Raw genomic sequence first — 14,915 nt, forward strand, 5'->3', positions numbered from 1 at the left:
GATGTTTTCTCTTGAGTACATTGAGAGTATGTTTCAGCAACAACATAATAATGCCACCATAGAGGTGATGGTGTACCTTCTCAGTTTATCATTTCAGAAGATAAATAATGTTGAAATATCTTATTACTAGTGATGTTATCCTTGGAAAGGTGGTGTCTGACAGGTTTCTCTACCATAAAGTTGCTATTATATCTTTCTTGCCATTTCATTAAGTTTTTTAATAGAAAACAAATGTGAAAGACATAAAAATTATTCAGTTTCTGCACTTTGTAATTAGTTGGTTTAAATAACATAATTTTATCTGATAATTTTTATGATTTTAATATCTTGTTTGCAGGTAGTTAGGCTGGGAAATCAACTTTTTTGAATAGCCTTAATATGTATTATCAAAACATCTATTTAACTTGAAGTTTGCTGCAAAAGAACTTAATAGGAATGCCAAGAAATGTGATAAAGAAGGAAAGACTGAAAAGACCAAGATTAAAAAGGCAAGTCATTTTTATATTTTTCCTTTTTTTAAACTCATGAAGTGGTCACAGTCATGTGAGAGTACTTGAATCATTTTATTTTATATTGAGGAAAGATTACCAGCCTTAGCATTCTAAACCAAATTCTATTTACGTGATTATTTACTATCCAACAGTAAGAAATAAAAAGGAACCATTATTATTTATATGTGCAAGTATGCCTCACAAGACAGAGTGTAACTGTTCAGTTACCTATAGCTGAAGACTATCCTTTGGTTTGTAGCCAAAACTACTCTTACTGAGAAGTATAAAGCCTATATGCAAGAATAATCTTTATATAGCATTAATGCTAAATAGCTAAAATAGCATTAATTTATATAGCAAGAATAATCTTTACATAGCATTAATGTATATTTTGGTTTATGTATTGTGTATTTGCTAGGAAAATTTATAGTACTCAGCATATAGTCGTACTCATGGCTGTGATGTATTACCCTAAAAGGATACAAGCCAAAATCAATAAAGGGAAAAAGCATATGGGGCAAAGTCTGGAGGAATCTGGGCTCAAGCTTTCAAGAATTCTCTCTAGTGGAGTCACACAGGACAAGTTTAATTCTTCTATCAACAAAGTGTGACAACATGTGTGTAATTTTCTCTGCCAGGAAGGAGAGTTTTCCTGTGCCTAGAAGTCTAACACTTTTTTTTTAAATTTTTAACGTTTATTTATTATTGAGAGACAGCGAATGAGCAGGGGAGGGGCAGAGAGAGAGGGAGACACAGAATCTGAAGCAGGCTCCAGGCTCTGAGCTGCCAGCACAGAGCCCGTCATGGGGCTTGAACTCACAAACCACCGCACAAACCGCGAGATCATGACCTAAGCCAAAGTTGGACGCTTAACCGACTGAGCCACCCAGGCACCCCTAGAAGTCTAACACTTTTATTAGTAGTCATGGAGGCATTCTCTGCCTAGCACACACCAAAATTTTAGTTTCCCAAAAGGATATCCAGTGTTTGACATAAACCACACTGTATGTACAGTTTAGATAGAGCAAGCCACTCTTAACCGTTCTGGGAATGATGTGAACCCACCTCAAATCCAAGTTCTTAGGTGCCAGCCAAGTGCCAAACTTGCAATTAGACCTGTCCAAGGATAGCATTTTCAGGTTTTCTATGTTAACTCTTTTATGCACATGTGTATTTATATATTTTAAAATATTTAAATGCCTTAGACATTTATTTTTAATTTTTTTAACTTTATTTTTTTATTTTATTTTAAGAGGGAGAGTGAGAGAATATAAGCAGAGGAGGGCAAGAGAGAGAATCCTAAGCAGGCTCCGCTTTGACAGAGTGGATCCCAATGTGGGGCTCGAACTCATGAACTCTGAGATCATGACCTTAGCCAAAACCAAGAGTCAGATGCTTAACTGACTCAGCCACCCAGGCACCCCATTGTTTTAGATATTTAGATCTTTAGTAATAGCATATATTCAAGCCATAAATTGAGTCACTTTATGTATTTTTTATACTCTTTTTAAAAAATGTTTATTATCTTAGAGAGAGAGAGAGAGAGAGGCAGGCAGGAGCAGAGAGAGAGGGAGACACAGAATCTGAAGTAGACTCTAGGCTACAAAATGTCAGCAGAGAGCCTAATGCAAGACTTGAACCCACCGAGTGTGAGATCATGACCTGAGCTGAAGTCAGACACTTAACCGACTGAGCTATCCGGGTACCTATTTATACTATTAATAGAGACAACTTTTAAGGGAAGAAAACTGTCAGAAAAGAAGATGGAAGTAGTTAAGCTGAGTTAGAAGAAAAAGTAAATTTAAAATTGACATATTAGTATTATCCTTTTCTAAAAACATAAGCCCAACAACTACAGGAAAAAGAAAGCATGTCTCTGGAGGCAAGGGAAATAAAAGCAAAAATGAACTTTTGGGACCTCATTAAGATAAAAAGCTTCTGCACAGCAAAGGAAATAATCAACAAAACTGAAAGGTAACCAACGGAAGGGGAGAAGATATTTGAAAATGACATATCTGATAAAGGGTTAGTATCCAAAATCTACAAAGAACTTATGAAGCTCAATAACCCAAAAAATAAATAATCCAGTGAAGAAATGGGCAGGAGATATGAATAGATGCTTTTCCAAAGAAGACATCCAGATGGCTAACAAACACATGAAAAGATTATCAATATCACTCATCATCAGAGAAATACAAATCAAAATCAGAAGGAGGTACCACCTCACACCTGTCAGAATGGCTAAAATTAACTCAGGAAACAAGATATACTGGCGAGGATGTGGAGAAAGGGGAACACTTTTACACTGTTGGTGGGAATGTAAACTGGTGCAGCCACCCTGGAAAACAGTATGGAGGTTCCTCAAAAAAATTTAAAAAGCTACCCCATGACCCAGCAATTGCACTAGGAATTTATCTAAAGGATACAGGAGTGCTGATTTGAAGGGGCACATGCACCCCAATGTTTATAGCTGCACTATTGACAATAGCCACAGTATGGAAAGAGCCCAAATGTCCATCGACTGATGAATGGATAAAGAAGATGTGATATGTATATATACAATGGAATATTACTCGGTGATGAAAAAGAATGAAATCTTGCCATTTGCAACAATATGGATGGAACTAAAGGGTATTATTATGCTAAGTGAAATAAGTCAGAGAAAAATAAATATCCTATGATTTCACTTGTGTGTGGAATTTAAGAAACAAAACAGATGTATATAGGGGAAGGGAAGAAAAAATAAGATAAACACCGAGGGAGGAAAACCATAAAAGACTCTTTGTTTTTAAGTGTTTGTTTATTTTTAGAGAAAGAGCAAGAGAGCACATGTGGGGGAGGGTCAGACAGGGAGACAGAAACCAAGCGGGATCTGAGCTTTCAGTTCAGAACCTGACATGGGACTTGAACTCACGAACTGTGAGTTCATGACCTGAGCCGAAATCAAGAGTCAGATGCTTAACTGAGCCACCCAGGTGTCCCAAGAGACTCTTAAGTACAGAGAACAAACTGAGGGTTGCTGGAGGGGAGGTGGTTGGGGTAATGGGCTAAATGGGTGATGGGCATTAAGGAGGCCACTTGTTGGGATAACCACTGGGTGTTATATGTAAGTGATGAATCACTAAATTCTACTCCTGAAGCCAATACTATACTGTATGTTAACTAACTTGAACTTAAATGAATAAATAATTAATTTAAAAAATGAAAGCATGAAAATAAATTTAGTTTGATATTTTTGTATATTGAGAACAAAAATGAGTTTTGAAGTTCCAGATCTCACACAAACACAGCAGTATTAAGATATGCAAATTCACAACAAAGTCCAGGACCAACTGTTTTCACTGCTGAATTATACCAAACATTTAAGAAACAATCCCAATCCGTCTCAAATTCTTCCAAAGAATAAAAGAAGCGGGAACACTTCAGACTCATTTTACAAAGCCAGCATTACCGTGATACCAAAACCAGACAAGGAAACTATAAGAAAAGAAAATTACAGGCCAATCTCCCTGATGAACATAGATGCAAAAATCCTCAACAAAATATTAAAACACCACATTTCATAATACATGAAACATTTTTTTTTTAATTTTAGAGAGCATAAACAAGGGAGAGGGTCAGAGGGAGAGTGAGAGAGAACCTTAAGCAGGCTCCACACTCCACGCAGAGCCCAACACGAGGCTTGATCCCACAACCCTTGGATCATGACCTGAGCTGAAATCAAGAGTAAAATGGTCAACTGACTGAGCCACCCAGGTGCCCCAAGGATCCTGTGCCCATTTTTAAATGAGATTTTTTCTGTTTCTTATTCAGTTGCATGAGTTCTTTATAAATTTGGATATTAAAACCTTACCAGATACACAATTTGCAAATATTTTCTCCCATTCTATAGGTTGCCTTTTCATTTTGTTAATGTTTCCTTTGCTGTGAAAAACTTTTTAGTTTGATGTAGTTACACTCATTTATTTTTGCTTTTCTTGCCTTTGGCTTTAGTGTCAAATCCAAAAAATTAATACCAAGACCAATGTCAAGGAGCGTATTGCCTATGCTTTCTTATGTTCAAGTCTTCAATCCATTTTGACATTTGTTGTGTATGGTGTGGCAGCAATCCAATCTCATTCTTTTGCATGTGAATGTCCAGTTTTTCCAGTACTATTTATTAAAGAGATTGTCCTTTCCTCATTGTATATTTTTGGGTCCTTTGTCATAAATTAATTTACTATATGTGCATGGATTTATTTCTGGATCTCCTTATTCTGTTCCATTGATTTATATGTCTGTTTGTATACCAGTACCAAATTTCTGATTACTACAGCTTGGTAGTATAGTTTGAAATCAAGAAGCATGATGTCTCTATCTTAGTTCTTCTTTTTCAAGTTTGCTCTGGCTATTTGGGGTCTTTTGTGTTTTCATATGAATTTCAGGATTGTTTGTTCTGGTTAAAATGCCAATGGAATTATGATAGGGATTGCACCAAATATATAAATTGCTTTGGGTCATATGTCCGTTTAAAAATATTATTCCAATCCATAAGCGTGGAATATCTTTCCCTTAATTTGTGTCTCTTTCAATTTAACAATGTCTTATAGCTGTCAGTATACAGGTCTTGAACTTCCTTGGTTAAATGTATTCTTAGGTATTTTATTATTTTTGATGCAACTGTAAATGGGAATGTTTTCTTCATTTCTTTTCCTAATAGTTCATTAGAAGTATGTGAAAACACAATTTTTGTATGTTGGTTTTTATCCTACAAATTTACTGAATTCATTTATTCTAACAGGTTTTTGGTGGCATCTTTAAGGTTTTCTCTATGTAACATCATGCCACCTACAAATAGAGACAGTTTTATTTCTTCCTTTCTGATTTCAATGCCTTTCATTTCTTTGTCTTGCCTCATTGATCTGGGTAGGACTTGCCACAGTATGTTGAATAGAAGTGATGATAGTGGGCATCCTTGTCTTGTTCCTGAACTTAGAGGAAAAGCTTTCAACTTTTCACCATTGAGGGTGATGTTAGCTGTGGGTTTTTCATATGTGGCATTCATTACATTGAGGTATAGTGTTTCTGTATCTACTTTGTTGAGAATTGTTATAAATGGATGCTGAATTCTGTCAAATTCCAATTTCATGTCTATTGAGATATTATGATTTTTAGACTTCATTTGGTTAATATGTTGTGTCATATTATTTGATTTGTGTGTTGAACCATTGTTGCATCCCTGGACTAAATCCCATTTGATCATAGTGTATTATCCTTATAATGTATTGTTTATGGGCACCTTTCTTGACTTATTTCACTTGGCATAATGCCCTCAAAGTACACCATGATCCCAGGACTGTGGGATCAAGCCCTGTGTTGGGCTCTGCAAGGAGCATGGTGCCTGCTTGAGATTCTCTCTCTCTCTCTGTGTCTCTCTCTGTCTCTCTCTCTCTCTCTCTCTCTCCCTCTCCCTCTCTCTCTCTCCCCCTTTGTCCCTCTCCCCTGCTTGTACTCTCTGTCTAAAAAAAATTAAGGGGCGCCTGGGTGGCTCAGTCGGTTGAGCGTCCGACTTCAGCTCAGGTCACGATCTCGCAGTCCGTGAGTTCGAGCCCCGCGTCAGGCTCTGGGCTGATGGCTCAGAGCCTGGAGCCTGCTTCTGATTCTGTGTCTCCCTCTCTCTCTGACCCTCCCCCGTTCATGCTCTGTCTCTGTCTCAAAAATAAATAAACTTAAAAAAAAATTTTTAAAAAATTTAAAAAAATTAAAAAATTAAAAATTAAAAAAATTAAAAAATGGGCACAGGATCCAAATAGAAATTTTTTTTCCAAAGAACATATACAGATGTCCAAGAGACACATGAAAAGGTTCTCAGCATCACTCATCATCATGGAAATACAAATAAAAACCACAGTAAATTATCAAGTCACACCTATTAGAATGACTATTATCAAAAAGACAAGAAGAAAACAGGTGTAGGAAAGGATGTGGAGAAAAGTGAAACCTGTACAATGTTGGTAGAAATGTAAATTGGTGCAGCCACTGTTGAAAACAAAATGGAGTTTCCTTAAGTAATTAAAAAAAAAACCCCTGCCATATGACCCAGGAATTCTACTTCTGGGTATTTATCCAAAGGAAATAAAACCACTAAGTCAAAAAGATATCTTTACCCTAATGTTCATTGCAGCATTATTTACAATAGCCAAGACATGAAAACAACCTGTGCCCATTGATGGATGAATGGGAAAAGAAAATGTAGAATGCATGTACAATGGAATCTTATTCAGCCACAAAGAAAGAAGGAAGTCCTGCCATTTTCCACAACATGGATGTACTTTGAGGTCATTAAAACTTAGCAGTGAAATAAGTCAGAGAAAAGCAAATACTATATAATCTCACTTATGTTTATGTGGAATCTTAAAAAAAAAAATGCTCATAGATACAGAGAACAGATTGGTGATTGCCAGAGGTGGGATGTTGGGAGGGAGGTAGGCAAAATGGGGAAGGTGGTGAAAAGGTACAAAATTTTGGTTATAAAATAAGTCCTAGGGATGTAATGCACACCATGGTGCCTATAGTTAATAATACTGTATTGTATATTTGAAAGTTCTTAAGAGAGTAGATCTTACATGTTCTCATTGCAAGAAAAAAATGTGTAGCTGTGTGGTTATGGATGTTAACTAGTAAAAAAAAAAACTTGGAAAGTGTGTGAGATTGCATATAATAGTATATTTATCACATTGGTGTTTATATTATTGAAGAATTAGAAACAAACTAAATACCCAGCAATCATGGATATTAACTGATCCGTGTTCTCAAACTTCGGTCACTTCTGTATCTTCTCTGTTTTGCTCTATTGGAAGACCACGTGAACTATTTCATATTTTTCTATAAATTTACATTTAACTTTATCCCTGGCCAAAGCTATTATAGCAAGAAAAGTGTGAATCCATAAGTAAAATGAAGATACTTATGTGTGTGTTACATCTAAAATCATTTTATGTACTATGAGGAGCATAGGAAAGCCCTGGTTAATGGTACATACAACACAGCATTCAGAAATGATGATGCAGTTATGTATTTAATGAATTAAGCTGTTTTTATTTTTCAAAATACTGGGTGAAAACACAGTATACACATGTACTTTTGTAGTAAACTTATATTGTAATATATTATTTACTTGGAATACTATATGCTATAATAATGGTGGCTCAATTATGTAATTATGGGCAAATTTTTAAACTTCATTCTAATTTCCTAACATATTAATCATGTTTTCTAATTATAATTTAAAAAATAAAGTATAAATTATTTTATTTCTTAAAAAATAATTATAAAAGTTCTTAAATACTGTTAAAAATAGGTTAATTGGGGAAACTTTTTAAAATGGCTGTACTTTCTCCCTTTCTTTGCCAATATTTACTCTTGCTCTTTGCCTTTGCCACTATTTAATTTTGCTCTGTTTAAAACAGGCCATTCAGAGAGGCAATATAGAAGTTGCAAGAATACATGCTGAAGATGCAATCCTCCAGAGGAACCAAGCAATTAATTTTTTGAGAATGAGTGCTAGAGTTGATGCTGTGGCAGCCAGAGTTCAAATTGCAGTAACAATGGGCAAGGTAAGGCTTAATATTTGTAAATAATAGGAACTATTGATTTACGTTCAATGTGTATTTTGAATTGTCAGATAGCTACATCTATTAGTGCTGATAAAGGCCTTCATGGTCAGGAGAGACATAGTCAAAGTGGTTAGTGCAGAAAATGATTTTGAAAGTGGCTTTTAAAAACTAAGGTCTAATTAATTGTCTTCCAATGAAGAGTCAATAAAAGATGGTCAGTGCCAGACAAGAAATACATATTGTATTTTTACTGTTAAGGAAAGGGTAGACAAATTTCATAAGTTGACCTGTAAGTAATATATTTAAAAGACTGAATAAATTTTGAGACCACTTATAGGATGCTCAATCTTTTTTTACACTCCCAATAGGTAACTAAGTCTATGGCAGGTGTAATCAAGTCTACTGATGCTACATTGAGGAGTATGAATCTTGAAAAGGTAAAAAAAAATCATTTGATGTTAAGATAGCATCTTTTCAGTGTAAGTTTTTCTTATGACCATATTTCTATTTACAGATTTCTGCCCTGATGGACAAATTTGAACACCAGTTTGAAACACTTTATGTTCAAACACAACAAATGGAAGACACAATGAGTAGCAACAGGTAAGAAGACTTTCTCTACTTCGGATAACTTTTTAAAATAACCCAACATAAAAATATAAAGGCTTTTGAGCCTAAATCATCTCCAGAATGTGCGCTAAACATAGTGTCTCCCCAAAATGTAAGTAAGAAAAGTACGCTCTGCTCCAGATTCCTGAGGACATGTTGGAAGATGACATCCCTTATCCTGTTTTGAAATTCTAAGAATTATACTAGATCAGATGTCTCAAAAGTATAGGACTTGGTTCTACCTTGCTTCCAGTGGTATTTTTTGGTGAAGGCATTGCATTAGAGGCTCATTGAGGTTAGTGGGTATTAGGTATTATCCTAATCCTCAGCTAATTAATCTCATTGCAAATACTCTTCTGCTTCCTTATGTACTTTTTTGGAGTGTTATTTATGCACAAGTCACAGGTGACCAAATAATAAATTGCAAGATCAATTATTTGTCATAAAGCCAAGATATTTTCAAAACCTGCAACTTAGAGATCTGCTACAAAAAAATTAAAATTTGAAACTAGTTTCCATGTGACATGAGCAAGCAACAAAGTTTTGTGAAATTTAAATATCCATATAGAAAATTTCTTTCATTATCCCTTATTTTTTGATCCCAGAGTCTATCACATAGTCAATCAAACGAACAAAGAACTTGTTACCATTACTTCGTTTGCTAACATGGAAACAATATTAAAAATCTAGTAAATTTAGGGGCACCTGGGTGGCTCAGTCGGTTAAGCATTCGACTTCGGCTCAGGGCATGATCTCGAGGTCCATGAGTTCAAGTCCCACATCGGGCTCTGTGCATACAGCTCGGAGCCTGGAGCCTGCTTCAGATTTGTATCTCCCTCTCTCTCTGCCCCTCCCACGCTCATGTTCTGTCTGTCAAAAATAAGTAAACATAAAAAAAAATTTTTTTAAATCTTGTAAATTTACAAGACAGATTAGGAAGAAAACAACCAACCATCCATCAAAATTTTATTCTATATAACTCTTTTCACAGAGGTAAATAATAAGAGAACATGCCTATATTTAGGTTGTAGAGTTAAGAAAAAGAAAGAATTCATGTGTATATGTTATAGGGAGTATATATTTAGACATTTTATATCTCCTCTAAAGCCTTGTTCCCCCAAGTGTGGTTCAAGAATTAGGAACATCTGTATCATCTGGGACCTCTTTAGGAATGTAGAAATTCAGACCCTATCCACAGATGTATTGAATCAGAATTAGTTTAACAAGATTCTCAGTGATTTTTATGCACCAAGTTTTGGAAGCACTGTCCTAGAGTTTCTGATTCTTATTCAAGTTCCTTGAGTTGATCTGCAGATGATTTTATGATCAGTCAAGTTTAGGAAACACAAGTGAGTTGGAAAAATGACTTGGAAGTCAGGACCCTTGGATTTCTGATCCCTATTCTACCACTAATTAACTTTGGGACCTTAAGATAGATACTCAGTACCTTGGGCTTCAGTTTCCTTAGCTATAAAATGTAGGGGTTGGATATGATGATATATAAATGCCTTTTAGCTCTAAAAAATCTTGAGATTCATTCACCCAACATTTGCTAAGCACCTTCACCTGCTTCAGGTACTGTGCTAGGTACTGGGGACATTCAAATATATACAAAACATTCTTCATAAAAACTCAACCAAAACTTACAAAAGAAATAGAGGTATGATGGAACACACTTAGTTGCCCAAATTCTCATACCATGCTAATGAGTAGTTACAATTTAAATTGGCATAACCACTTTGGAAAGCAATTTAGTAATATCTACAGTCTGCTCTTGACATAGCAGAGTGATCCTATTAAAACAGGTCAGATCATGTCATTCTTATGCTCAAAACCTTCCCGTTGCTCCACATCTGATTCAAATTAAAAGCCAAATTCCTTGCAATGGCCTATAATACCCTATGGGATCTGCCTCACCCCCTTTTTCTGACCTTAACTTCTACTGGATCTGCCTCACCCCCTTTTTCTGAACTTATCTTCTATTACTGCTTATTACTCTGCTTAAGGACTTGGCTTCCTTGTTATTTCCCAAACACACCAAGTACATTTTTGTCTAAAATACATTACATGTGCCAGTCTGAATGTTTTTCCTCCATCTTGCAGATATCCTCATTGCCCACTCTCCTTTCAGTTCTTTATTCTGATGTCATTTTTTTTTTTGATGTCTTTCCTGATCATCCTACTTAAAAGTGCATCAACAGCGTACCCACGTGCTCTGTACTCCCTATCTGCCATCTCTGCTTTATTTTTCACCATAGTACATATCACCTTTCTAATATACCATATTGATGCATTAAAAATCAGCAACTGGCATAAAATATAGGTGCTCAATTAGTATTTCTTTTTTTTAAATGGTAAAGATTATTTATTTGAAACAAAAATTAAATTTTTCACTTGTAAAATTCTTTTTTATTATTTTATTTTTATTTTTATTTCTTAAATTTATTGTTAAGTTAGCTGACATACATTGTAGTCTTGGCTTCAGTAGATTCGTGTGATTCATCACTTACATACAACACCCAGTGCTCACCCAACAAGTTCCTCAATGCCCATCACCCATTTTCCCCACCCCAACCCCCCATCCCCATCAACCGTCAATTCCCTGTATTTAAGAGTCTCTTATGATTTACCTCCCTCTCTGTGTTTATCTTATTTTTCCTTCCCTTCCCCTACAGTCATCTGTTACATTTCTCAAATTCCACATATGAGTGAAATCATATTATATCTGTCTTTCTCTGACTGCCTTCTCTTACCATAATGCCCTTCAGTTCCATCCACGTTGTTGCAAATGGCGAGATTTCATTCTTTTTCATCGCTGAGTAGTATTCCATTGTGTATATATACCACATCTTCTTTATCCATTCATCATAGATGGACATTTGGGCACTTTCCATGATTTGGCTATTGTTGATAGTGCTGCTATAAACATTGGAGTATATGTGCCCCTTCAAATCAGCACTCCTGAATCCTTTGGATAAATTCTTAGTAGTGCTGTTGCTGGGTCATAAGGTAATTCTATTTTTAATTTTTTGAGGAACAGCCACACTGTTTTCTAGAATAGCTGCACCAGTTTTCATTTCCACCAATAGTGCAAGAGGGCTCCCCTTTCTCCACATCCTCACCAACATCTGATGTTTCCTGAGTTGTTATTGTGGACATTCTGACAGGTGTGAGGTGGTATCTCAATGTGGTTTTGATTTATATTTCCCCAATGATAAGCAATGTTGAGCATCTTTTCATTTTTTGTTTGCCATCTGGATGTATTCTTTGGGAAAGTGTCTATTCATGTCTTCTACCCATTTTTTCACAGGGTTATTTGCTTTTTGTGTGTTGAGTTTGGTAAATTCTTTATAGATTTTTGATACTAACGCTTTATCCGATATGTCATTTGTAAATATCTTCTCCCATGCCGTTGGTTTTGTTGATTGTTTCCTTCACTGTACAGAGCTTTTTATCTTGATGAGGTCCCAATAGTTCATTTTTGCTTTTATTTCCCTTGCCTCTGGAGATTTGTCTAGTAAGAAGTTGCTGCCACTTAGGTCAAAGAGTTTGTTGCCTGTTTTTTCTTATAGGATTTTGGTGGTTTCCTGTCTCACATTTAGGTTTTTCATCTATTTTGAATTTATTTTTGTGTATGGTGTGAGAAAGTGGTACAGTTTCATTCTTCTGCATGTTGCTGTCTAGGTCTCCCAGCACCATTTGCAGAAGAGATTGTCTTTTTTTTTTTTCCATTGGATACTATTTCCTTCTTGATTGAAGATTAGTTGGCCATATATTTGTGGGTCCAGTTCTAGATTCTATATTATATTCCATTGGTCTTATATGTCTGTTTTTGTGCCAGTACCATACTATCTTGATGATTACAGCTTTGTAATACAGGTTAAAGTCCAAGATTATGATTCCTCCAGCTTGGGTTTTCGTTTTCCACATTACTTTGGCTTTTCAGTGTCTTTTGTGGTTCCATGCAAATTTTAGGATTGTTTGTTCTATTTCTGTGAAAAATACTGGTGCTATTTTGATTAGGATTGCACTGAATGTATAGATTGCTTTGGATAGTATCAACATTTTAATGATGTTTGTTCTTCTCATCCATGAACATGGAATGTTTTTCCATTTCTTTGTATCTTCTTCAATTTCTTTTATAAGCTTTCTATAGTTTTGAGCATACAGATCTTTTACCTATTTGGTTAGCTTTATTCCTAGGTATTTTATGGTTTTTGGTACAGTTGTAAATGGGATTGATCCCATGATCTCTTTCTGTTGCTTCATTATTGGTGTTTAAAATGCAACAGATTTCTGTACATTGATTCTATATCCTGCAACTTTGCTAAATTCATGTATCAGTTCTAGCAGCTTTTTGGTGGAGTCTTCCAGGTTTTCCACATAGAGTATCATGTCATGTGCAAAAAGTTAAAGTTTGACTTCTTCTTTGCCAATTTAGATGCCTTTTATTTCATTTTGTTGTCTGATTGCTGAGGCCAGGACTTCAAACACTATGTTAAACAGCAGTGGTGAGAGTGGACATCTCTATCGTGTTCCTGATCTCAGGGGGAAAGCTCTCAGTTTCTCCTCATTGAGGATGATATTAGGTGTGGGCTTTTCATATGTGGCTTTTATGATGTGAAGGTATGTTCCTTATATCCTGACTTTCTTGAGGGTTTTTATTAAGAAAGGATGCTGTATGGGGCACCTGGGTGGCTCAGTCGGTTAAGCGTCCGACTTCGGCTCAGGTCATGATCTCACAGTTCATGAGTTCGAGCCCCACATCGGGCTCTGTACTGACAGCTCAGAGCCTGGAGCCTGCTTCACATTCTGTGTCTCCCTCTCTGACCCTTCCCTGCTCATGCTCTGTCTCTCTCTGTCTCAAAAATAAATAAACATTAAAAAAAAAAAAGAAAGGATGCTGTATTTTGTCAAATGCTTTTTCTGCATCTATTGACAGGATCACATGGTTCTTATCCTTTCTTCTATTAATGTGATGTATCATGTTTTATTTGCAAATATGGGACTAGCCCTGCAGCCTGGGAATGAATCCCATTTGACCATAGTGAATAATTCTTTTAATATGGTGTTGAATTAGATTTGCTAGTATCTTGTTGAGAATTTTTGCATCCATGTTCATCAGGGAGATTGGCTTGTGATTGTCCTTTTTAGTGGGGTCTTTGTGTGGTTTTAGAATCAAAGTAATGCTGGATTCATAGAATGAACTTGTCAGCTTTCCTTCCATTTCTGTTTTTTAGAACAGCTTCAGAAGAATAGGTATTAACTCTGCTTTAAATATCTTATAGAATTCTCCTGGGAAGCTATCTGGTGGTCCAGGACTCTTATTTGTTTGGAGGTTTTGGATAATCGATTCAATTTGTTGGCTCATTATGGGTTTGTTCAAATTTTACTTCTTCCCATTTGACTTTTTCTTTTAATGTTTATTTTTGAGAAAGAGAAAGAGAGACAGAGCATGAGCAAAGGAGGGCACAGAGAGAAGGAGATACAGAATCCGAAGCCAACTCCAGGCTCTGAGCTGTCAGTACAGAGCCTGATGGAGGGCTTGAGCCCACAGACCACGAGAGCATGACCTGAGCCAAAGTCAGATACCTAACCGAGTCATCTCGGTGTCCCCATTTGAGTTTTGATAGTATGTGAGTATCTAGGACTTTGTCCATTTCTTCCAAATTGTCCAGCTTGGTGGCATGAAATTTTTAATACTATTCTCTAATTGTATTTCTGTGTTATTGGTTGTGATTTCTCCTCTTTGATTCCTGGTTTGATTGATTTATCTGTTTGGGTCCTCTTTTCTTTTTGAGAAATCTGGCTAAGGGTTTATCAGTTTTACTTATTATTTCAAAAAACCAGCTCTTGGATTTGTTAATCTGTTCTTTTTTTATGGATTCTATATTGTTTATTTCTGCTCTACTCTTTATTATTTCCCTTCTTCTGCTGGCTTTGGGCTGTCTTTGCTGCTGCCTTTCTAGTTCCTTTAGGTGTGAGTTTAGGTTATATATTTGGTTCCTTTCTTGCTTCTTGAGATAGGCCTGAACTGCAATGTATTTTTCTCTTAGGACTGCTTTTTTCTGCATCCCAAAGGTTTGGACTGTTGTGTTTTCATTTTCATTTCCTTCCATATATTTTTTTAAACTTCTTCCTTAATATCCTATTTTGACCCATTCATTCGTTAGTAGGATGTTCTCTAACCTCCCTCTTTAACCTCTTTAACACTTCCTCA

General features: G+C 35.8%; 1 protein-coding gene across 1 annotated transcript in view; it reads left to right on the top strand.

Annotated features, from left to right (window-relative positions):
- The first annotated feature begins 339 nt into the window (after window positions 1-339).
- The window catches only part of LOC145713616 (charged multivesicular body protein 1B2-like), a 29,214-nt gene continuing 14,638 nt past the window's right edge, over window positions 340-14,915 (top strand). The window contains exons 1-4 of the mRNA XM_081792498.1: window positions 340-488; window positions 7,940-8,086; window positions 8,455-8,523; window positions 8,601-8,689. Coding sequence (XP_081648624.1) covers window positions 8,027-8,086; window positions 8,455-8,523; window positions 8,601-8,689 — 218 coding nt within the window. The 5' untranslated portion in view covers window positions 340-488; window positions 7,940-8,026. The remainder of the gene's footprint in view (window positions 489-7,939; window positions 8,087-8,454; window positions 8,524-8,600; window positions 8,690-14,915) is intronic.

This window comes from Panthera onca, chromosome X, assembly GCF_046562875.1.
Source record: "Panthera onca isolate mPanOnc1 chromosome X, mPanOnc1 haplotype 2, whole genome shotgun sequence".
In the NCBI taxonomy this organism is placed as follows: domain Eukaryota; kingdom Metazoa; phylum Chordata; class Mammalia; order Carnivora; family Felidae; genus Panthera; species Panthera onca.